The sequence below is a fragment of the Salvia hispanica genome, chromosome 2, assembly GCF_023119035.1.
Source record: "Salvia hispanica cultivar TCC Black 2014 chromosome 2, UniMelb_Shisp_WGS_1.0, whole genome shotgun sequence".
In the NCBI taxonomy this organism is placed as follows: Eukaryota; Viridiplantae; Streptophyta; class Magnoliopsida; order Lamiales; family Lamiaceae; genus Salvia; species Salvia hispanica.
In genome coordinates, this window is record NC_062966.1 from 3865289 (window position 1) to 3890079 (window position 24791).

Below are 24791 nucleotides of genomic sequence, written 5' to 3' on the forward strand. Positions count from 1 at the left end.
ATAAATAAAGGAGCATGCAGCACACACACGCCAGAGAGGAATTTTGCTCTTAGCTCACACACTCACACACACACTTGGGAAATGGGAATTCTGGGATAGTTTAGGGTTTCTACGGGATTAATCTTCGGCAAAAGTCAGTGGTAACACCTTCCTCTCGGAGGACGAAGAAACAATCTGTTTTTCATTCAGCTTTTTGCACTTTTATTCCGTCAAACTTCATTGTTTTGGAAATCGATTTGGTTGTTGCTACTTATCGGTTATCTATGCATTTAGTTTATGCCATGTTGGTGTTTATCTTGTGTTGATTTACGATTCTGAGTTTTTGTTTGAGTTCTAATTTCGGCAGTTGAATGTTATTCCCTGTTTTGGATAATTATGTGTTTGATCTGGGAAAGAGGTTGTGGATCTGAATTGTGGTTGTTGATCGGTGGTTGTTTGGCGAATCTGTAACTATGGATATACTTTTGGTCGGATGCTTGGATTCGGAGTGGATTTAGCATCCGAGGTTGGATCTGAACAGAGGAATCAAGTTGTGCATGGATTTCGAACTCTTTTGCTCTCTTTTCATTTTACTCCGTCTAGTAGCCGTAGATCTGCTTAGTTTTTAATTGTTCTTCGTTAAATTGTTTTAAATTGCTTTAGTTAGTTGTTTTTCAGCTTTTCATCCGTACTTTACCTTTTCAGCAAATGGTCCCCACCGTCAGTTTATTTCCCAGGTCTAGGTAATTTAGGAAATAATTTATTAGATCTAGTGATTGTCTCGTTTTCCAGTTTTCATGCGTGATTTCTGTTCTGCCAAGATCTAGTTGTTAGCGTAGCAGATTTCACTCCAAGTTTAGTTTAATTTCCTCAACCCAAAAATGCGTGGCAGCAGCCAACACAAAAATAGTCCCGAATCTTTGAGCATGTTTACTTGCGCATTCATCTCTGTGTGATCGATCCCTACTTCCCTGTGCTAATTTTAGTATACGTGGTTGAGGGTTTTTGAAGCGATATTCGTGTGTGTCGACGACCGAGATCTTCCAACGATCCGTGAGTTCCTAGACCTTGTGATCTAGTGGATTCGCTGGACCTAGGAGACTTGTTATTCCTTTCTGTGCACACAGTACTTAGCAAAGATATTCAGGCTTCACTGCTCGATAATAAGAGCACGTCCGGGCCGTTAAGCAGGGCGACATGGCAGCGTGCGATTGGCCAACGGCAATGCCGTTGTAATTTCCTTTTTCTTTAAAAAAAATTAAAAATAATACCAAATATTAAAAAAAAATATTTTCGGATTCCCAAAAAATATAGCCGTTTTTTGTATTTTTTTGAATTTTTTTTAAATTTTTTTAATCCTACACACATTCATCATTCATCATTCATTTTTAGCAATTTGTAATAGTATTCCAGGTATTTTTAATGCATTCTAATATTTTGAAAATGTTTTTTATTTAAATTGAATAATAGAATGGTGGAATCCTTGTGCATGTGCTTGCGGAAGAGCGTGAATGTGGGTGTTGTGCTTTTGAGAAAGAGCAGAGAGTGAAAAATGAATAAAGGTGGGTCCGGACCACTTGGATGGGGATGTTATTATGCTCGTGTACTATGGCTTAAATTATTAGATGAATAGAGACCAATATAGACCATTTTCGTGATATTTTAAAATTTTAATGTTAAAAAAGTTACCATGTGCAAAAATTGGGACTGCAATTTAAGAATAATATTTGTTTTTTCTATTTGGCGGGTAACAATTTAAATTCGGGTGAGCGAGCATTCGGATTTTGATTAGTTTTTTTTTAATCAAATCAAAATTCCAAATTTCTCTGAAAATCTGAACCAGAGCACATTGAATTGTTTTAATAACGAATTCAAATATCTGAAATCCAATTTACGAAATTCAATTTTACTAAAAATAAAATCTATAATTTGCTTCGGTGTTGTATCGTTAGTATATGAAGTTTTATATTTATTATATACATGGACATAAGAAGGTGTGTGACACTATATTTGAAATGGAAAATTGAAGCGCCATTCAGTTACTCATGGGGTAGATAAAGGATCATATTTTTATCATTTTATTAAAGATAAAAAAGACTTTAATAAATAAAATTTCAACAAGGAGTTTGACAGGAGCTGGGTTTGTTTCAAACCAGAATTTGCATATCAATATGAAGTCCAAATGCCTCAATTCGAGACGGATGAGGAAGTTTTTGAGCGGGAAAATAAAAAGTCTCCACAAAAGGACTTCGAGAGGCGGATTTTTGAATTATTTTATTTGAGTGTTTTTTCACCTCCCAACACCTCCATCTATAAATAGGGTCTATAGGTTTCATTTGTACTCCCTCCATCCCAGATAATTTGGGACACTTTGACCCGGCACGAGTTTTAAGAAATCTAATGGAAAGTGAGTTGAAAAAGTTGGTGGGATGTGAGTCCTACTTTTAAAGTATTAGTTTTATAATAAAATGTGAGTAGGATTGGGTTAGTGGAATATGGGGTCCACTACCAAAAATGGTAATAGTGAAGTGGGACAAATTATGTGGGACAGCCCGAAATGGAATATTGGATCGAATTATCTGGGACAGAGGGAGTAAAAGATAGGTAGAAGTAAAATTTGAGTCTCTTTTGAGTGTCTCTTCACAAGTTGGGTGAGATAAATGTTTGGAAAATTCTGAAAGAACTGGCAGCGGAAGCGGTGCAACGGATTAACATAATTTAACAATTATTAATCGCACAAATAAATCACATAATAATCAGATCTATTTAGCGGATTATTTAGACAAAATCTATTCGCGTAATTCTCACATGTATCATGCTTTTCTACGGAGCAGAAATAATACCTAATTAATTCTCCAAATAATTGAAGATGGCTAGCAACTCCTCCACGTGACGCTTTGAATACAAGACCACAAATCTTCTCTCTGGTTCCCAAACTGTACTCCGATATCAATGTGGGCTGATCTCACCAGAATACTAGGACTTAAATAAAGAAGACAGAAGAAATCCTTTTCCTAATTGGAGAGAATTTCGAACTCCTCTAGTAGAGGGGACGAAAATTTTGTGTATTCAAAATTATGATTTCTGTCTCCTTTATTCTCCTATTTATATTAAGTTCCTTTTGGGCCCAGACAGGGATCTATGGAAGGTTTTGGATATGGGCTCATCCAATTTACTTTTTACTAATTAAATTGAACCCACAATTTAATATAAGCTTAATTGGAATATTACGAGCAGCCACTACAGTAAGTAATATTGAACTCTCCCCATCCAAATCCGAAATTATTAGTAATCCGGGTTTCCGTTTAACTTTCATTTCTCGCGCTTAAGATAAAAATGTCCATTAATTAATTAGTGTCTGCTATGGACTTAATTAATTAACTTCTTATTAATTCTAAGAGTGGACTTAGCATGAAACGCTTATTTATTATTCATAGAGTAATCAAACTCCAACTAGCTAGGTTCCGAATAATAAAACCTTGTTTCGCGCTCCTCTTGAGGACATTATCAAACGAGACTCTCATCGCGCACGATTCAATATAATGGCAATCCTAGCACCGCTAGATATTAATCACCACTACCCAATATATCTGGTTTATTGGCTTACGAAAAATCCGCACCATTTGATAAGTCAAAGTAATGCATAATCAATACCGTATGCTCAATGCTAACCTACATTGATTAAGAAATAAATATTTATCAAGACCTCGCCTTTCAGTAGATAGCCTAAGGACAAGTCTTGTTATTAGATCCGTTCAGTGCTATACCACACCAATGTCATCTTATTTCAGTAAGGCTTAGAAATATGTGAACTGACATTGCAACCTCTCTCGATGGATAGTCTAATTCCATCTAGGTTGTGAAATTCTTCTTTTTCTTTGTTTAGAACTGACCGTGTTACCTTAAAGTGGACGCCGCCCACAACCGGTCTACTAAAACAAAGACTTAGACTTTGTTAAGTTAACTTATACATTTAAACATGCATAAACATCCATTAAATGTAAAACTTAACAACATTATGACAAAAATAATATGTTTTATTCCATGGAAAATAAAATAAGAGTTTTACAGTATTCAATCACTCGAAACGTGATTTCTAGTATACAGACTCTAACAAATTCATGGTCGGACTATTGTTGCTTGGTGGTTAGAGGGATAGCCGCTTGGTAAATTCTCAACTAGAACCATCACTCAAGCTCTGCCACTAGTTACATGGTGGAGCGATGTATCATGTGACCAGTGGTGAACCTTGAGTGAGGATATAATACCCTAAGGGCTATAGTTCTAGTTGTGAATTTACTATGTGGCCGACCATGGATTTTCGAAACATTCATTTCACCTAACATAGAGAATGACTGTTGAAATAGAAGTAGATTATTGATCAAGAACTCAACTAGAAGTTTAGGTTTTGAGGAGGAAGAACACTTAGAACTTCATAACCTTTATTGATGATGAAGATTTGTGAAGATGTTACAAAACTACAACTCAACTAACAATGCTTTTCATTTATACTCATCTAATGCTAAGTGAATGATGATTCACTGTTCTGTTACAACCGAGAAGGAACTGCCACTCAGCGGCTAGTTCTTCAACAAACTCTTCTAACTTCTTTATCCGTTGCATGCTTCCTCATGCTACGTTGCATGGACCCTCACTTGCTATACTCAGCCACACCATAACAATCTCCACCTTGACTGAGGCATAGCAACATTCAGAAGTCCATCGCAAACAACTTCACAAGCATGCAGCAATATTAAAACTTTTCCTTGCTCAATGGTTTAGTGAACATATCAGCAGGTTTATGTGTTGTGTCTATTTTAATCACCTTCACCCTGCCATTCTCCACCTCATCTCTAATAAAGTGCAATCGCACATCAATGTGCTTACTCCTCTCATGGAACATCTGGTGTCTAGCCAAGCACAGTGCTACATTGTTGTCACAATAAACTGTCACAGTTCTCTGATTAAATTCAAACTCAGATATCAAGCCCAACAACCACTTGCTCTCCTTGACTGCCGAGGTAAGTGCCATATACTCTGCTTCAGTAGTTGATAGAGCTACTACATTTTGCAAGCTAAACTTCCAGCATACAACCATAAAGGGTGAAAATGTAGCCAGCCTGTGACCTTCTTGTGTCAAGATTTGTTGCGTAGTCATAGTCACAATAGCAACCAAAGACTCCTCATCTTCTCCACCTTCATCTGTATACAGAATAGCAGATTTATCAGCTCCTTTCAGATATCTTAGAGTCCACTTCAAGGCATTCCAGTGTTGTTTGCCAAAGCTAGCCATGTATCTACTTGTTGCACTGATTGCATGGGCTATAACTGATCGAGTACAAATCATCATGTACATCAGGCTTCCAACAATGTTAGGGTAAGGAATCAGCTCCATTTCTTTCCTTTCCTCTACACTTTCAGCCCTCTGACCTTTCTCTAACTTGAAGTGTGCTGCCAATGGAGTTGATGTGAATCTCATATTCTCTAATTTGAATCTCTATAAGGTTTTCAAAATATAGTCAGTCTAGAATAACCACTACCTTTTCTTGCTCATATCCTTCACTATATCCATCCCAAGAATTATTTTAGCTATCCTCAGATCTTTCATTTCAAGCTTTCACTTCAACGGAGCTTTCACCACTCTAATCTCATCAGCATGAGCTCCTGAAATCAACATATCATCTACATATAACAACAGATATGTAGGTGCCTTGCCCTTCTACCTCTTTATAAAAACACAGCTATCATACAGTGATCTGCTAAACCCTAAACTCAGCTTTGCAAGACTTTCTCCAAACTTACCATTGCTTGTTGCTTTGTTTGAGACCATATATGCTCTTTTTGAGCATGCATACTTTCTGCTCTGATCCAGGGACTTCAAAGCCCTCAGGCTGTGCTATGTAAATTGTCTCCTCTAGATCACCATTGAGGAATGCTGTTTTGACATCCAATTGCTCTAGCTCCCAATCTATCTTCGCTGCTACTACCAGCAAGATTCGAATTGAGTTATGCTTAACAACTGGAGAATAGACCTCATTAAAGTCTATCCCTTCTTCTTGATTGAAGCCCTTAGCAACAAGCCTTGCCTTGAACCTTACTTTTCGGGACTGTGCAGATTCAATTTTCTTTTTGAACACCCATTTACATCCAATTACTTTCTTGAACTCAGCCTTATCCACCAATATCCAGGTCTTGCTATTCAATAAAGATTCAATTTCTTCCTTCATAGCTTGAATCCACTGCTTCCCTTCTGGTCCGTTCACAGCTTCTGTGTAAGAGCTTGGCTCAGCAAGTTCTATCTGCTCAGCAATGTGAAGCGCATAAAACATCATTTCATAATCACTGAACCTTGAAGGTGGCCTTACATTAGTTCTTCTTGGCCTATCTCTGGCAATCTGATATTCTTATGGTGGAGTCTGGAGCTGTTGAGGTTGACTTTGATCCCTTGATGACCCACTTTCATCCTCAGTATCCTCCTGCACTATATCAGGAAAAACACCAGTATCCAATTCGAATTGAGCATCAGGTCCATGAGTATGAAAATCATCTGCTGGAGCATGATTTTGATTTTCAAAATCTTCATTAAGAAAGACATTTTATCCTCAATGAAGACAACATCTCTGTTGAATAAAATTCTTTCTTTCAAAGGCTCAATTGACCATAGCCTATATCCCTTCACCCCTTGGGTAACCAAGCATAATACACCGGGCCCCAGTTCCATCTCCTTCCCCAAAACTTAATCTATTAAAGGCCCCCTTTTTTCTTTCCCAAAATTATATCCACACTTTCCCAGAAAAATCATAATTAATTAGCACCCCCCTTTCCCCCCAAACTTTTCAAAAGTGCAGGGCCCCAAAAAGTCCCAATGAATGTAATCTAGTGGAGAGGGGTTAAGGGATGTTTGAGGGGAAAGGAAAAAAGTTTTTCCTAGTTGGCCCAAACCCCCACATGGCTCCCTCTCTTACATCAGACATTGATAGCCCTTTGACTAGATCCCCTCTTTGTACCCCCAATTTTATGCCCCCCTTCAAATGCCACTTTCCCGAAGTCCAAATTCCGAAGGATAAACCTTTAAGTAAAGTAGCTTGCAAATAGTAGAGACTACCAATTCCCTTGGCCAAATTTTCACTTCTTTTTTCCCTTTCAAAACCCCCTTTTCACCATTTTAAAAAGAATGATCCCCAAATTCCCCAATTTCCCGGATGAGGAATAGACCCTCATTTTCATGTAGAGATGATTGGCCAGAGATTTAGCCAAGTAAACCTCATCTAACTTTTTCAAGATTGCAGACGTCGTGGTCTCCGATGAACTTCGCGCAATACCTTATCTCCAAGGCATAACATCACGGTGCTATGAGCTTTCAACTGCATCTGATCGAGCTTTGCCTGAGCCTTCTCATCAAGCGCAGGCATTTTCCCTTTCTCATCTGTATCAGCAGAAGTCAGAACCGCGACCAAACCTTGCTGCACCAGAATCGCCCTCATCTTCATTTTCCATAAGCCATAATCGTTCTTGCCCGTGAATTTTTCGGCCTCAAGCCTCGCTGCCATGACTACAACGTCGAATGATCTTGATTCCCACCGGACGGCGCCAATTGTTGAAATAGAATGTAGATTATTGATCAAGACCTCAACTAGAAGTTTAGGTTTTGAGGAGGAAGAACACTTAGAACTACCGAAGGTAAAAGAAGCATTATTGATGATGAATATTTGTGAAGATGTTACAGATTTACAACTCAGCTAACAACGCTTTTCATTTATACTCATCTAATGCTAAGTGAATGATGATTCACTGTTCTGTTACAACTGAGAAGGAACTGCCACTCAACGGCTAGTTCCTCAACAAACTCTTCTAACTTCTTTATCCGTTGCATGCTCCCTCATGCTACGTTGCAAAAAATGTCTAGTAAATTTCCAGTCATATTAATGTTTGTTTTCTACTCACTCATACAACTAAAGAATAATATTTTTTTTTCTATTTGGAACGTCCACAATTTAAAATTTCATTTTTTTAAATTTTAAATAGTAGGCCTCACAATCTACTAAACATTTCACTATATAACTAATATTCTACGTTCAACTAATCTTTTCTACCCACATTTATTAAAACCGTACAAGGCAAAGTGAAACTATAAATGAGGGATGGAGGGAGTACTTACATGATAATTTTCTGTCAATTTTTACATGATTCTAAACAGTTATACAAAATTTGATGAAAATTTTAATATTTTTTCAAAATTGTAGATATTTAATTTAAAATTTTAATATATTACTCCCTCCGTCCCGTTTTAGCAGTCCCATTGACTTTTCTGCCCTATTTTTGTAAAAATTATAAAAAATAGTTAAAGATGAGAAATGGTAAATTAAGAAAAAGAATAATATAGAGAGGAGTCTTATTTACATTATTGTCTCTATTATTTTACCATTTCTCCACTTTAACTATTTTTTATCATATTTACAAAAAGATGGCAGAAAAGTCAATGGGACTGCTAAAACGGGACGGATGGAGTAACTTTTAATGTAAAATAAAAAGTTCATTACTTGTACTGTGCATTTATCAGCTCCTTTGTTGATGAATTGATTCTCTTTGTAAAAATCTGAGCTGTATGATCAGAAGAGATATTACGTCGCAATGTTGGCGCCGATTATACAACTCCTCCATCCATCACCACTTCTCCACACTTTCCTCGGACCAAAATCTCATCTCCCTTCTCCAATCATGCCATCAAATCCGCCAAACTGCTCGAATTCACTGTTTGATGGTGAAGACCGGTCTCGACCGAATCCCATTTCCACTGAGCAAGCTTCTCGCTCAAGTCTCTACGCAGGATATCAATTACGCAGACTCCATCTTCAACCAGATAAAAAGCCCCAATCTTTACATGTTCAACACCATGCTCCGTGCCCATTCTATCAGCCCCGATCCCGGAAATTCCCTCCTTTTGTTTAATCGCATGAGGGCTGAGAATCACAGCTTCGATTTCGATCAGTTTACATTCATTTCGGTTCTGAAATCTTGCTCCAGTTTAGTGGAGATTCGGGCCGGGCTTGGAGTTCATACCGACGTCTTGAAATCTGGATTCGATTCGGTTTTGAATGTGATGAATGCTCTTCTGCATTTTTATTGTGTTTGTGGCATGATTAAAGATGCTCGCCAAGTGTTCGATGAATTGCGTCTGAGAAAAGACGTGGTTTCTTGGAATACTTTAATGGGGGGATATCTTTGCGTGAAGGAATATTCTCTGGTTTGGGATTTCTTTAAACTATTTTGCAGAGATAGTTTTGGTGTTGGTGTTGGTGTTGGTGTGAGTGTGACTACTTTGCTAAATGTTGTTTCAGCTGTGGGGCATTTGTTGAATGAATCATTGGGAGAAACTATACATGTGCTTTGCTTCAAGCTTGGTTTCTTGTCGAATTTAAACGTGGTGGCGGCTTTGATTTCCATGTACGGGAAGCACGGCCGCGTGCAATCTGCGCGTCGAATCTTTGATGAAATTGATGATAAGAGAGATGTTGTGTTGTGGAACTCTCTAATTGATGGATATGCTAGAACTGGTCTTCTTGAAGAAGCAATGGAGTTGCTGAGTTTGATGAAGGATCGTGGCATACGGCCTAATTCTTCTACGGTAGCGGGGTTGCTTTCTGCTTGCTCTGCCTCGGGGGCTCTTGGGATAGGCGAATACGTGCATGGCTATGTTGAGGAGGAGCAGTTGCCGTTGGATGCAGTTCTCAGCACAGCAATAGTGGACATGTACGCCAAAAGCGGGCTTCTTGATAAGGCGGTCAATGTTTTCAACAGGTTGGAGTTTAAGGATGTCAAGAGCTGGACGGCTATGATCTCGGGTTGTGGAGTGCACGGGCGAGCAGATCACGCAGTCACACTTTTTCGTAGAATGGAGGAGGAGGGTGTTGTGCCGAATGAGGTAACGTTTCTGACGGTTATGAATGCTTGTAGCCATGGAGGCTTGATGAGAGAAGGGCTGAGCTGTTTCAGGAAGATGGCGAATGTTTATCAGTTAAGGCCGAAGATCGAGCACTACGGATGCATGATTGATCTCTTGGGCCGCGCCGGCTTCCTGGAGGAAGCGTACGAGCTGATCAAAGGATTGCCGGTCGAGAGGGACGCCACTGCTTTGCGCGCATTGCTTGGAGCGTGTAAAGTGTACGGGAATGTCAAGCTGGCCGAGCACGTGAAGGAACAGCTCGAAGGGATCCATGAAAATCACACGGCCGATTCACTCAGCCTTGCTGGTGCTTATGTTGCTGCTGGAATGGTAGCAGATCAAAGTTATGAAGTGGAGACTGCTAGGAAGGGAGCCGGATATAGCAAAATTGATTTACCATTTTGATATTAGTTTTTATTACTGGTAATTTCAAAAGTTCAATATTTGTAACAGATCACAAGCTTAGAAATTACTATCTTTTACAATACAGTAATCACAAACTTAGAAATCACTAGTTCACAATTATTTCTCTCCATCCCACACAGTATAACAGAAGGCCATATTATTCAGAGGTACATAATCCAGAAGCAAACTTAATCTGCGATGCTCGAGATCACAGAGACGAGGTGAAGTAGTTGAGAGTGACGACGCCAGAAAGTGCAGCCTTGTTTCGTTCTTTGACCTTCAACTGATAAACCACTCTGCACATTTCCACCCCGTTGTAAGCTGGAGTGTATTATAAACAGTCTCTTCTGAACTAAAGAGTAGTTTAGTCGTTTTTACCTCATTCCGTCGACCCACATTTCAGTTATCAATGTTTCGCCTGGGTAGACATGTAACAGAAATTTCCCAGTTATGTTCCGGATCATATTTTGGTCACCCTGACAGATCCTATAGATGATGGCTCTGACTGCAAATCCGAGTGTGCACAGTCCATGCAAGATCGGACGAGAGAATCTACACATAATAAATTTAGCAAGAGCATGAAAGGAATGATACGTCGAATGGCATCAGAGAGCATGATACTAGAAAATTCAAGTTTTTAGGGCTTCCAAACATCAACGGTGATTATGAAGGTAGGAGTTCAGAAATAATCTATGATGTAGAAAAACAGGAAAAAATGAGTAAACGAGTTTTTTGGTGTAATAATTACCCAGTCGTTTCAGCAGCCTTAGGATCCGAGTGCAGTGGGTTGTAATCACCAGAAAGTCTGTAAAGGAGGGCCTGCATCATTTATTGCAAAACTTCAATAAGAAAAAACTTTGCTCAACCATTTGGAAGTGACTACATTGCTTTTACATAAAAAAATAATTCATTTTCTTTCTAATTCTTTTTCTATTGAAACAAGCCAATAAGGCAATGACACATCCTAATCACAGATCATCAAACTAAGAAGCAGATTATGTACAGAATAATATTTCCAGATAAAAATATGAGATTGTATTTGGGATGGGTGGCCTATCTTTTGTAGTAGTATTTAATTTTACAGTCAGCAATTTGACTGCCTGCTCTCTTTTACACCCATACTGATTGGAAGCACCAGAAAGCAATCGACAACAGCAATGTCAAGACATAATTCGTATATTGCAATCGGGTCTTTATTCCTATTCATTGGTTGCTTCTGTACTAAGGACTATATCTGATCGAATAAACGAAATCCCACATACCTGTGAGGGTTGTGTGCATTCTTCAAAAACAGCAAATGGTTGACTTTTCGGAATTTTATAAGTGAATGTCTGACTGGATGGGTATTTGGAAAAAGAGTAAGGCTGGGATGATTTTGAGAATCCACCAGCACCCCGCAAATAAAGAGACATCCTATTAAACCATATAAAGATGTTTCATACCTTATGTATATATGTATGTATGTATTATATAGATGTCCACACAGATAGAACCTTACCGTTGCACACACAGTAATACGCCAGACTCTTTTTCGTAACTTGAAATTTCAACCTCGAGAACTGCTGACTTACCTGAAAGGTAATCCAATATGATTTTTCCCTTATGGAGCAGTTAATTATGTGCAAAGAAACGTTAAAATCATAGGCAACACAAAGTTAGATTTTGATAAGAGGAAAAGTTATGCTTCATTGATGTGTAGCTCAAAAGGTAGATATAATACTAGGTCTAGGGCTATCAATATTGCAAAAGTTATCAATATAAGTTCCAAACATCTCTAGCCTGACTCATTAACTACAACGAAAATGATATGAGAAAGCTCCCATCAAGAAGGGTCAATATTTGAAGCGAACCTTTATCATGCAACCCAGAAATTGTCGCCTTATTTAGTATCTGTGTCAAAAACAGACATAAGAATTAATAGGCTCCAGCCAGCAGAGATAGAGCTAAAATACATGTTACTGATATAAGATAAGATGAGTAAGAACCTTACACAACCATTGGAAGGAAGAGATTTGTATATCTCTATGTACTGTTGCCCATGTAATAGGAGGCTAGGATCAAATCTAGAAATGAAAGATGTCAGAAAATACTTTAAACAAGTACACTCAACCAAGATCTGTTCCCTGAACAATATATCTAAGTATAAGTCATAAATGTGCCAAGAAGAATCAACAGAATTACTTACACCAAACCCGGCATCTGTTTAATCCATGACAGAAATTCAACAGAAATTAGAGTAGCAAATGTTGGCAAAACCTGCATGAAAAAATACATAATATATACATTTAGATTGTTTTATTAGTTCAACACGCACACAAACTTCCACACAGAGAACCCTTTTCCACGCAGAGAATTGAAATTAGATAACTCATAGAAAATAAAACAAAGCTGAGTTAGCCAACCTTATGGTAATGTCTAAAATTGGTATTAGTACATGACTATAGAAGCTATTTTGATCAACTATATCAATTTACATCAACCATTTTCTTCTTTTGTTACTTTGTGCATCATTCACCATATCTTTCCTTGGATTACAGATCTTGGTCAGTTAGGAACATAAATACAATCACTTGGATACAAAGATTATTAACATTTCCGGGTATATAGACACAAATATATTGTTCAAATAAAACCATACTTGTATAAAAAAATCATAACACCCCAAATCTCCCTATTCCACGAAGATGATTCTTGCTTGAATCGAGTCATTAATTGTGATTTAAAATTTCCCTTTCTTAAAGTAAATAAAATAGTTTTAATTTTTTTGATAAGGTAAATACTCCCTCCGTCCGCGAATAGGAGTCCCGTTTTTCCATTTTAGTCCGTCCGCAAATAGGAGTCCTGGTACACTTTTACTATAAATGGCAATAGGGTCCCACCTTCCACTAACTCATTCCACTCACATTTAATTTAAAACTAATATATACAAGTGGACCCTATTCCACTAACTTTTTTCCACACACTTTTCTTAACATTTCTTAAAACCCGTGTCGCTCATAAATGAGACTCCTAATGGCAGACGGAGGGAGTATATATTAACAAAATGGACAAAATGGAGTGAAACGTTGGCCACTATTTTCAATCCACGGATCATACGGTGATTGATGCATAAACTCGAATAAATTTGACTAAAAGTAAAATTATTTATATAGCAATGTATTTCGTCAGTAAAAGTAAGCACCTGAATGGATTCGTGATGGTAGACATATTTGAGCTCCTTATCATCAACCGCATCTTTGGAGCAAGCTCCAACACCAAGCGCATATAATGCAGCGTCCCTGTTCATCAACCCAATCAGCAATTCAAACCACAATATTGCATTTTCCTCATAAACTAGCGCTGCTCTACCTTTCCGTATAGCTGTATGTCAACTGTTGAGTGTTTTCATCGCCAAAAATCAGGGCATGAAATCAAAAACGGATTAGGAGGGGGAAAAAATGAAGTGAGAAAGGTAGTAATAACTGTACCTGCGGGAATTGATATGAAGTGACGAGATTGGGATCAGTCTCTGATGTTCCAGCCATGGATGAATTTCAAAATTTGCAGAAAGGAAAAGGAATTGAATTGAGAAAGGTGTGTGTATATTTAATACTCATATTTATTGGGATTTACAAATATCTATCCATTTAGATAATGATGTAAATCAGTTTTCTTTTATTTTATTTTTTGTCATTTTCGTTGAAATAATTAGTTTGATCGATTACGCAATCTAATATTTACGCGATGAAGTAATTTAGTTTGATCAAATATTCGCATTTCTTCATTTGTTATTCTCCAATATTTCCTAAACCCATCAATAATTCAATATTCATACACATCCAAATCCATCTTCTCTTTCAATTCAAAGTCTGGATCCCAATTATAACAACACTTCGAGCTCAATAGAACTATGTGAACCCTCCAGCGGTTCCTACACCAACAACCCATCAGTACGTGTACGTCCATTGTGACTAAGAGCTTGGTGCGGAAAGGGGCCTTCGAAGTTTACTTTGTCGAGCAACCGCGATGGTGGCCAGACAACTTGGGACGTTGTTTTAGCATGCACTGAGGGTTATTCTTGCGCATAGCAGATACATTGGACTGATGATGAATACTTTCAACAATAATTTCGCGACAACTTGCCATCAGGGCAGGCATAGTTCATACATCTTCTCGACATCTTTGACAAGTACTTACACGTCGTTGAGTCCACTGATAGCCTTCACACCACACAAAATTTCGCTCAAAAGTCGCCAACTCAACTTAGTTTTGAGGCATATTCATTCAAAAAACAATTATTGTTGCCAGGAGGACAAAAAAAAAAAGAAGGTACAAACCAATAATTTCATTCTAAACAAGAAAATGTTAAAACATATTAACAACAATAATCAAATAGAAATCAAGGTTAACAACAATATTATTGCTTAACATTATCACACATGTACATCTCATAAAACGATAACGATATCCTTCTCCAAATTAGCTATAGAACAAAATCAAACCAATCAAAGTGTTATATGCTACTATAATTTTACTAACACCAACAGTGTAATCTATATCAAGAATGCAAAACTGACCATTACACAAGTATGGGCAAGAACTGCACCGATAAAGAGATTCGAAACACTTAAAATAATACTCCTATAAGAGAGAAAAATCAAACCTGAGCAGCCACCAAGAAGCTTGATATAACCTTGACGTCGCTATTGCTCTTTCAAATGAGGAAGCTAATGGGTTGAGCTAAAACAAACCAAGGTATAGCCATTCATGTGCGGAGGAATATAGATCACCAATAATCACCACACGAACATACTCCATCTTTAAAATGATGGAACCTATTACAATCCCTAACAGTAATTTCCCGTTTAACAATTCTTGAGATCACTTTAATAGCAGCATGGCAGTCTACACAAGCTCTTAGGTTTTTCATCACCAGTATAGGCGATCCCTCTGGAGTAGTTATGAGTGCAAACGCAATTGCCAGCCTTTCACTGTGATATTTCAGTGATTCTGCTTTTAGTTCGTCACTCACATTTTGAAGAGTACAACTAACATCAGGCTTGTAGCCTTCCTTTTCCATCTGTTCCGTCAAAATGTCTATCTTTCTCGCAATCTCCTCACTAAGTGGATGAGTCCTATCATTGGCAGTGAAGGCGTGAACCTTTTGTTTAACTTCAACCCAGCTATAAGCAGCCAATTTTTGCACTCCACGATCTCTCATAGCCTTCTTCACCTTCGCCATGTGTTCCCAGTCTCCTGCCTCTGCATAAATATTAGACATGGTAACGTAGGCACCAGCATCCCTAAGCTCATCTATCTTAAAAAGTTCATCTGCGGCTTTCTTAGCTAACTCTTGATTCTTATGGATCCTGCATGAATATAAAATGGACGACCATATGATTTCATCTGGTGTGAACGGCATTTGGGCCATGAACACCTCCGCTTCCTTAAATCTGCCCCGTCTGCATAGTGCATCTATCAACGAGGCATAGTGCTCTTTCCTTGGAACAACTTTGTAAGTCTGGGTCATGAGATTGAAATGCTCTAATGCTTCATCAACGTGCCCCGAGTGGCTGCAGGCAGTCAAAACATTAAGAAAGCTAACAGGATCGGGATGAAGACCCGACTTTACCATCTCTTCGAAGGACCTCAGAGTGGCTTTACCATCTCCGTTCTGAGCATATGCAGATATCAGAGCGTTCCATGATATCGTGTTTCTCTCAGGCATATCTCTGAAAACTACGATCGCATCCTTCAAAGATCCACATTTAGCATACATGTCTAGGAGTGCACTACCACAGAAGACATTTGACATAAACCCAGCACCAATGATGCACGAGTGCAATTGCTTCCCAAGTGAAACTAAGGCCAGGTTCGCTGCAGCTCTCAAAATAGAAGCAAATGTTGCTTGGTCCCCACGGACATCATTCCCTCGCATCTCATTGAACAGCTTAAGCGCTTCGTCATGGAGGCCTAGTTGAATATAGGCTGATATCATTGCTGTCCAGGAAACCGAGCTTTTGCTAGCCAAATTTTTAAATATAACATCTGCTTCATCAAATCTGCCACATTTGGCATACATGTCAACAAGGGCATTCCCTACTTGATTCTCTGAATCAGCGGTTGTCAAAAGCGTCTGCGCATGGATCTGCCTTCCCATCTCTATATCTTGCGTATTTGCCGCTATACTCAACAAAGTTGCAAAGGGAAAGTTTCTTCTACTGAACTTGCTCAACTGTAACTCTCTGAATAGCTCGAAAACCTCTTCAATTTTTCCGTTCCACGCATAACTTGTGATGACAATATTGTAAGATACACCATCCAACTCCATCATTTCATCAAACAGCTTCGTCACATCTTCCATACAATCTTGTTTGGAGTAAAAATCAAGAAGCGCATTGCCAACAAATACATCCCAATGGAAGTTTGTCTTGATCACCAGACCGTGAACCTGTTGCCCGAGGGTCGCACCATCCATTCCAGCACATGCGTGTAAAAGGGCCGCAAAAGTGAAATCTGACGGCCTAAAACCAAAATGCTGCATTTCTGAAAAAAGCTTTATCGCTTCTTCACGAATCCCTTCTTTCGCATACCCTGTAATCAACGTGTTATAAGTAATGATATCCCCCGCCACCATTTCCTTAAACAGCTGAAAAGCTAAACTAAGATTTCGAGATTTGCAGTAAGCATCAATCAAACTGTTACAAACACCAAGGTCACAGCCAAATCCTAATTTAGTGATATGAGAATGAACCTGGTGCACATCATTTCTAGTCATAGTCTCATCGCAGCTCGACAAAAGAGTCGTCACAGTCACATGATCGGGTTTCATCCCCGACCTAAACATCTCGGCATAAAGATTAAAAGCATCCATAGGTTTATTACTTCGTGCGTATCCCCCCATGAGAATCGTCCACGACACCGCAGTCCGATCACCCATACCGTCAAACAACTGATGGGCGTAAGAAAGATTGCCTGAGTTGACATGACAGGAGATCATCATGTTCACCGAGCATATGTTTCTGCGGGGCATTTCATCGAACAATTTGCTTGCCTCGGAGAGCTTGCTCTGTGCAACCAAATGCTTGAGCTGGAAGTTGTACCGGCTGATCTCTAAGTCAAAACCAGTCTTGATGGAGCGAGCATCCACCAAATTCGAGCCAAACGAGCTGCAATTAATCAAAACCAGATCACATTTCTATCCCAATTAAAGAGATAGAGCTATAACAATTGGTTTACCTGAAGTTACAACCTTTTCCACAGAAATATGTGCCCTTGCGCAAGAACCTGAAAATTTGAGGTTTTAAATTGGGGGTTTTTCACATGATAGCAAGAGTAGGAAGAGTGGATTTACCAGAGGGATCGCTTGTGCGCCCAGTCTTTCATGTCTCCTTGCTGAAGAAGGCTCTCAGGTCTAATCCACTAATGGTTTAAGCAAGATTACTCTTTTCGTCGCCGAAATTCAATCGGGATTGCATAATAAATTGTGAACAGATTCTATTCATCTTTTTTCACTGAATAATTCTGTCCCCCTGCTCAAGTAATAAAGTCATCTGCTTTCTCTAGTCAATCGAGTGTGTGCCGGGGGGATCACAACCGGCGACATAAATGGAGGCTGTCGCGACTGCGACTGCGACTAGGCGGCGGCGGCTGGACGGGAAGACTAGTTACCTGAATTATGAAGAATAGAGACAAGACTAGTTACCTGAATTATGAAGAATAGAGTACTCTCGTCACACGATTTCATGTAGCGTTGTTTTGTGAGTTAATGAAGAAAGAGTAAAGTAAGAGAAAAGAAAAACTAGAGAGAGTATTGTTTCCATTTTTAGAAATGTTTCATTTTTAATAAATCAGACTAAAAAGGAAAACGTTTCATTTCTAATGGGACATGGAGGATGTAATAAGAAATTGATATTATGGTGGACATATTAAGACTTTCTGATCAAATTATATTGGTACTTCACAAATGATATGAACATAAATATATGTTAATCTTGATTTGTCACGTAACAATAAAATGAATCGCACAAGAATATATTACTCTCTCTGTCCCTCTAAAATAGACTAATTCTATTTAAGAAGACTTTTTTTTTGGCAAAACACATATGTAGGTCCTTGTACTTTGATTGTTTATTTCAATAGGTCCTTATACATTTTTTTTGTTTTACCAAGTCCCTGTACTTTTATATTTTATATATTTCTATCCTTATTTAACGGGACCGTTAACTATTCCATTATAAAATAACACGTCGTATATCAATAATTTAAATATATTCCACATAATATCCTAGTTGGAATAAAAACATAAAAATAAAAAAAGAAACCTTTATAAAGAAATTCAAATTTCATTTTTCAGATTTATATCTCTATATCCAAACAATAAGTAATACTCAAACTACTCCACCTTCAACTAACCTACGATTATCAATCTTCGTCAATAATTTTTAGCCCATATAATCAAACAAAAATAATTTCTTCTCTCTGCGTGTTGAAGACAAGCAAGACCAATGCCCCAAAAAATATACACACAAGATAAAGGAGGAGACTTGCTAGAAGCTCAATATTTCTTTCATTTTGTTGTGCCATTTTTGGTTGATGAAGAAAGAAGATGAGGAAGGAGCCTTGTAATTGCATAATTGTGGCGAAGAATTGATTGCTGATTGCAATAAAAATGCAACCAATTATAATGCAATCAATGTGTTCAATGAAATTTCTAAATGAGATTTGGGATACTGTTCCGGCTTCAAAACAGCTGTTCCTACTTCTAAAGGAGATGACAAATCTGGAAATCTCTGCGCTGCATTTTCAAAGCGTATTGAATATTGGAAGAAGAACTTTCATAGGAGAAATACTTATGACGGCTAATTAGGAATTTATTTAAAGGAGGTTCACCTAGGGTAGGGTGTAGTATGTTTAATTATATGCGGATTTCATTAAATAAGATATGATGTGGAGTTTATTTTAATAATAATTGATGAAGTGGAATATATTTAACGGTGAAGTTAACGGATTAAATATAATCTGTTAAAAATGATCTATTGATATAAAATCTGGAAGTACAAGGACCAATTAAGATGAAAAAAATTGTACAAGGATCTATTGAAATAAACAATCAAAGTACAAGGACCTATGTATATGTTTTGCCCTTTTTTTTAACGAGATGAGTTTCATTCTCTACTAATAATACTTTGATTATTTTTCCTTTCTATTTCTCTCTTACTTTACCAATGTATTAAAACTCTGTCCAATTTCAAATGTTGTTATTAGGGAGTGGGAGTATTATTTTTTATTGTTTGGATCTGCGTACTTGTATGATGTGTAATTAGAAATACGAATTATTCACATTGATACTCATAAACACATGCACATAGGAGTATGATTTTTTATGATTGTCCATTTATCCAGGATGTAAAACAATGCTAAAATGCAGCTATTGCTTATTTCCACTAGAAACAATTACCTATATATAATTGTATTAAATTCATACATAAATATGAAAAAGAAAGAAACAGAGATCCGAGTAGTTGAAGCTAGAAAGAATGTGAGCTCGAGGTGAGATCATTAAGTCCATGAAAAGAGTGAAGCAACAAGTAGTGTCAAGTGCATAGAGTCCTTATATATCATATGGGGCGAGTGTGCCTCCCTCTTGCCCTGCCGCAGAGCCGAGCATTCTTCGGAATCGGATACTCGTCTCTCAACGAGGTGGACGCCGTGTAAACCCTCAGGTACGTCTGCTGCCCGAGGTACTGTCTCGCCCAGAACTCCGACCTCAAGTTCCACATCCCCACATTGTCTAGCGCTACGTAGATTGCGCTCCACGACCTCGGGTACACTTGCACCGTGCAACGGGACACTGCATCCCGGAGGTTGTACTGGTTCCGGCTATTTGAGCTCCATTGCCCTCCGTCCATTCTGCACACATACATCAACTCTCTGTGTTAGCATATACATATTTTAAGGGACAGTGTAGTAGGGCAGATAATTCATCTATCTTGGAGTTATCTGACTTAAAATGATCTAAAATGTGTGTTATCATATTTTGCTTTATCTGTCTTCCCTATCAAACAAAAGTTATCGAACTCACCCTACTACCCAGAAGGAGTAGCCCGCGAGATGGTAGCTCTGCATGATGTCCTCGTAGTTCTCGAAGACAATCTCGATGAAGGTCCTGTAGTCGGCCCCCAAGACCGATGTGTCCGTGTGTATTCCGGCCCCGTTGGGAGCTTCAGAGATGCTTCCCAGGTGGTACACTCCGTCTATCTTGAAGTAGTCGGCTAGCTTCATGGGCGTGTCGGGCGCCACAAAGGACACGCTGTTGAGGGCGTACCTTTGCTTGCCGTTCACCTGGCCGGCCGAGCTGGCCAGCCTGATCGTCTTCACGGTCTTGATCATGCCGTAGTGGTACGACCCCTGCGGGTTCGGCCTTGGTCCACTTGCAGTCAAATTAGTCCTGCATGAGAACACATTATAGTCAATGACAGACGCAGAAAATAAAATATGTATGCATTAGGTGTCAATGTATGGGTACCTCAATGAGCGAGCCTGGTTGATGGACCAGTCAATCTGAGTGGTGGGGCCCCCGGGAAGTGGGCCGGAGGCGGGGGTGTTGGAGCTGGAGTATTTGAGGAAGGCAGTGTTGGTGAGGACCTGAGAGGTGAAGCGGGTGGATGTGACAACGTAGTAGTTCCGAGGGGGCTGATCAGCGGTGATCAGGACGGACATGCACTGCCCGAGGTGGATGTCGAGGGACGAGTAGCTGATCTGTAGCGTGTGCGTTCCTTCGATCTCGACCACCTTCATCTTATGGCCTTGGATGCGGAAATTGAGGGAGTTCTGAAGTCCCACATTGCATATCCTAAGGCGGTACGTCTTCCCTTGGTCCACGGTGAAGACCGTGGCCCCGGGCCCGCGCCCGTTGATCAGAACACCGTGGGGGAAAGGCAGTTTCTTCCCCCTGTCCAGAAGTCTCCTCAAGATCTGCATAACATAGAATTTTTTCACTTTAATTATGCCTTTCCAGTTAAATAGTATGCCTATGTCTACAAATTATCCAACAACCTTGTATTGTTGGCTCTAATTAAGAAATTACTATAATAAGCCTTTATTTACTGGTGTAACTTTATTAACAATAGTACTAACATTTATTACATTTATTTCCCATTTCACACACATCTATATATATTTGTATGTGGAAAATGACAAGTCAATTATGAAATTAATAAAATCAACATTTTTTAAAACCGTTAGCAATAGATTCATATAACAAGTCAGAAGATTTTGTACATGGACTAGGAAGAAGTTAATTGGGTAGGCCCACTAAAACATATGGGCCATAAATGAGTGGAAACGGAACAATATGAAATAAACACCTTTTGTTTTTTATTGAAATAAACATATGGGCCATAAATGAATTAAAATTTAAAGGCTATATCACGATGGACTCAAACCCGAAACTTTTGATCACAGACATCAACCACTCTCTACTATTTCTCCTTTCCAAGTGTACCGACACTTTAAACAATAGTTTTACAAAAAAAATTTTTATTAAAAGATGAGAATCCACAAATGATAAAATCGTGGGAAAAAAGAATTATTCCCTCCTAAAAACATCAAAAATTGAGTGTCGTTTTATATTTAATACTTTGGATGAATATGTATTTGTCTCATATATTGATAATGATTGGTAAGCTCATGTGACAACTTGCATTTTTTTAAAATTTCATTTGATGAGCTGGAAATTGAGATAGCAAATAAAAATTAGGAGCCAAAATGATACTTACAGTGTGATTATTTTTGTACCAATCTCCAATTAAGAGAGTGAAATCATCTGCTGGTGGACCAAATGGGACTGGGATTAGAGGCCTGCTCATGATTCTGATGCCTCCAAATCCACCAGCAGCCTTTTGCATTGCCAAAGATGGGAAGTAATAGAAACTCCCTATTTGATCCTTCATTTGCAGAATATATGTGGAGTTCCGACCGGGCGGGATCGGGCACGTTGTCCCGATCACGCCGTCCTCGAACGAGTTCCTCCTATTCTGCACTCCATTCCTATTTCATACACACATAAAAAATTTCACTTTAACCAACTGTATTGAAAATCAATTTTATACATGCATGGAAATATCAATTTTAAGCAAAAAATGGATCATAGGGGTTGTGTTAAATATTTGGAGTTAGGATAGGAACTTAATTATTTTACATGATTTATTTACTAGCATCAATGTACACATTGTTTTGAGCTGGCAACTTTTTTGCTAGTCCACTAAATTTTGATAATATAAAAAGTTATAGTAGTTAGCTACAATGTGCTACAATTGACAATAAGGAATAAAGAGAGGCAAGAGAAAAAGTGGATCTAGACAAATTTAGGATGTAACAGCCCATGTGATTTCATTCAATCATATTATTTAAAATCCATGTGCCTATTTATCCCACCATTGGCTTTAATTATAAATACAAATTACAAACTGTTATACAGCTATGTTCAAACTGTTTTTTATCACAAAATTTAATTTTGATTTAAGCTGCTGAAATTATTGTGAAGGTATCATTTTTAGCAGGTAAGAATTTATTGTGATATACATAGAGATAGAGGGATGCGTGTGTCCACCGCCCTCGTGTTAATTAATTACAGTCTAAGTTGCCCTCGAATTGCATTTATATATCAGTTGACGTGAGGGAATTTTCTTAAATAGAGTAAAAGATTAATAGTAGTACTACTTTTCAAGGTGAATTAAAATCATGTTAATTAGAATACTATATTTGTGTATAAAATTAAAAAAACAATATATCCCCCCCAAAACTTGATATTTGTACTAAAAAGGTCACAATATACTTATATAAGATGCTTAATGTGGAAGGAAAGTAGAAAGAGAGTTTATTAATCAAATGAAAATAAGACATACGGATGGATCTGATCTGTTGGAATGTTTTCTGTTGTTTTGAGTAAATTGTACGGAATGTTTTTAGGCAATCATTTCATATATGAAAAAACATGGCAAATTATCAAATAAATTATGAAAATAGTCACATTTTTAAAAAAAAAACCAGTTAGACAAATCACCAAGTTTCATAATTTTGCAATTTTTTTTACATCATTTTGTAACGAACCCACGATGATGTGACAACCAAATTTATCTACATAGACAAACTGACAGTGGGGCATAACAACCTGGTGTGGTTTACCAAGAAACAATGGTAAGATAATTGTTGATTGCCGCACAACAAAAACCATATAAACAATTGCAAAATTCTAAAAACTTGGTGATTTATCCATCCAGTTTTAAAAAGTACAGAAATAGACTAATTTTCGTGATTTGTTTAGTAATTTGCAAAAAAAAAAGTAGTGTAGCTAAGATGAGGGAAAATGTGATGAATAAAGTTGGATTATTTCTTACCAATGAATCAGGAAAGGCTCGTTCAAGCTGTTGAACACATTGACAATGATGTTATCATTGGTGACAGAGTAAATTTCGGGTCCCGGAAATTGGCCATTGATCAAAATGCCCTGCACCATAAATTAAAATAATTATCATAAAATTTCAAGAAAGCACCATTTTCGAATACCCTTTTCAGCAACTGAAAAAGGGTTGTCCACAAAATGGAGAAAACATGGCAAAAATGGAAGCTTTTATTTGTCAAAAATATCAACTTTGTGAAGAAAAAGGAACCTGTTGAGGGACTCCGAGAGGAGAGATGGTGCCGTAAGTGACGTTCCAATGGAAGAATCTGTAGGGGCTGTCGGCGACGGCGACGGCCAAGCACAGAAGTAGAGCCGCTAGTCTCAGCGGCGGAGATGGCATTGTGGTGGAGAAAGAAAGAATGTTTTTTTGTTTTGGAGGTTTATGTTTTGTGAGTGAGTGATGAAATGAAATGAAAGGGAAATATTTAATGTGAGCAAAGTTTTGGGTAGTTAGAGGAATGGTGTTAAAGAGTAAAGTGAATGATAGAGTGCGGTACAGATTGCCTCTACACTATAAATATTAGTCATTACTACTATAAAAGAAAAAAAGGAAAAGTCAAATTGTTATGATCTGTAAAAATAGAGACTTGGAAAATTGAATTGAATTAGGGTGAAGCAAAAGTCAACAAAATGAAGCATATGAAATGATTTAGCGAATGTTTTTTCAAATATTGATTGCTGTCTTCACACTGATTTACAAATAAATTGATATTAAGACCAAATAAAGTTGGAAAAAGAAACCCTTAATCAAGCCGAAGGAAAACATTATACGCGTACAATTAACATGTCGTGTACGCAAATTTGAATTTCAATTTGGATTGGGTTTATTTTTAGTATTCCTTCTGTTGCTACGTAGTTGGGACATTTTTTTACAAGGAGGAAAGAGTGTTTGGTCAGTTAAATAAAATGGGAATAAAGTTTACATGGAAAAGAATAAAGTAAGAAAAATTAAGTGTAATGTGAATAAAATAGGAAAAATAATAAAGTAGATGAATAAAAATTAAGTAAATCCGGAGAGGA

The 24791-nt window shown here is 37.9% G+C and overlaps 4 protein-coding genes across 5 annotated transcripts; 1 reads left to right on the forward strand and 3 right to left on the reverse strand.

Moving 5' to 3' along the window:
• Positions 1–8543: 8543 nt before the first annotated feature.
• LOC125204118 (pentatricopeptide repeat-containing protein At1g26900, mitochondrial-like) lies at positions 8544–10415 on the forward strand. Its single transcript, XM_048102678.1, has one exon. The coding sequence runs from the start codon at positions 8585–8587 to the stop codon at positions 10325–10327; it is 1743 nt and encodes a 580-aa protein (XP_047958635.1). The 5' UTR covers positions 8544–8584; the 3' UTR covers positions 10328–10415.
• LOC125204119 (enoyl-CoA hydratase 2, peroxisomal-like) lies at positions 10303–13930 on the reverse strand. Its single transcript, XM_048102679.1, has 11 exons — positions 13795–13930; positions 13676–13698; positions 13509–13605; positions 12513–12583; positions 12318–12390; positions 12178–12217; positions 11826–11898; positions 11590–11740; positions 11076–11146; positions 10706–10879; positions 10303–10623 (listed from the first exon to the last, which is right to left on the reverse strand). The coding sequence occupies exons 1-11, from the start codon at positions 13849–13851 to the stop codon at positions 10536–10538; spliced, it is 918 nt and encodes a 305-aa protein (XP_047958636.1). The 5' UTR covers positions 13852–13930; the 3' UTR covers positions 10303–10535.
• An 81-nt stretch (positions 13931–14011) lies between these two features.
• LOC125204117 (putative pentatricopeptide repeat-containing protein At2g01510) lies at positions 14012–18043 on the reverse strand. 2 transcript variants are annotated; one of them, XR_007173492.1, is made up of 4 exons: positions 17661–18043; positions 17546–17593; positions 14970–17475; positions 14012–14526 (listed from the first exon to the last, which is right to left on the reverse strand). XR_007173492.1 is itself a non-coding variant. In XM_048102676.1 (3 exons), exons 1-3 carry the CDS (start codon positions 17690–17692, stop codon positions 15093–15095), a joined length of 2463 nt encoding a protein of 820 aa, XP_047958633.1. In that variant the 5' UTR covers positions 17693–18043; the 3' UTR covers positions 14702–15092. The 2 variants fall into 2 exon arrangements, 1 of the variants encoding a protein (XP_047958633.1); XM_048102676.1 differs by lacking the exon at positions 14012–14526 and having other exon boundaries at positions 14702–17475.
• Positions 18044–19715: 1672 nt separating this feature from the next.
• Positions 19716–24240, reverse strand: LOC125207098 (L-ascorbate oxidase homolog). Its single transcript, XM_048106309.1, has 6 exons — positions 23980–24240; positions 23707–23816; positions 22087–22357; positions 20835–21283; positions 20391–20756; positions 19716–20218 (listed from the first exon to the last, which is right to left on the reverse strand). Exons 1-6 carry the CDS (start codon positions 24109–24111, stop codon positions 19927–19929), a joined length of 1620 nt encoding a protein of 539 aa, XP_047962266.1. The 5' UTR covers positions 24112–24240; the 3' UTR covers positions 19716–19926.
• Positions 24241–24791: the final 551 nt, after the last annotated feature.

Coding starts and splice junctions, on each gene's coding strand:
- LOC125204117 (XM_048102676.1), bottom strand. CDS start 17,692: ATGAAAGACTGGGCGCACAAGCGATCCCTCTG. Junction 17,594..17,660: donor GCGCACAAGCGATCCCTCTG/GTAAATCCACTC, acceptor TCAAATTTTCAG/GTTCTTGCGCAAGGGCACAT. Junction 17,476..17,545: donor GGAAAAGGTTGTAACTTCAG/GTAAACCAATTG, acceptor GATTAATTGCAG/CTCGTTTGGCTCGAATTTGG.
- LOC125204118 (XM_048102678.1), top strand. CDS start 8,585: ATGATCAGAAGAGATATTACGTCGCAATGTTGGCGCCGATTATACAAC.
- LOC125207098 (XM_048106309.1), bottom strand. CDS start 24,111: ATGCCATCTCCGCCGCTGAGACTAGCGGCTCTACTTCTGTGCTTGGCC. Junction 22,358..23,706: donor GAGCCTTTCCTGATTCATTG/GTAAGAAATAAT, acceptor TGTATGAAATAG/GAATGGAGTGCAGAATAGGA. Junction 21,284..22,086: donor GGTACAAAAATAATCACACT/GTAAGTATCATT, acceptor TATGTTATGCAG/ATCTTGAGGAGACTTCTGGA.
- LOC125204119 (XM_048102679.1), bottom strand. CDS start 13,851: ATGGCTGGAACATCAGAGACTGATCCCAATCTCGTCACTTCATATCAA. Junction 13,606..13,675: donor ACATACAGCTATACGGAAAG/GTAGAGCAGCGC, acceptor GTTGATGAACAG/GGACGCTGCATTATATGCGC. Junction 11,147..11,589: donor AATGCACACAACCCTCACAG/GTATGTGGGATT, acceptor TAAATGATGCAG/GCCCTCCTTTACAGACTTTC.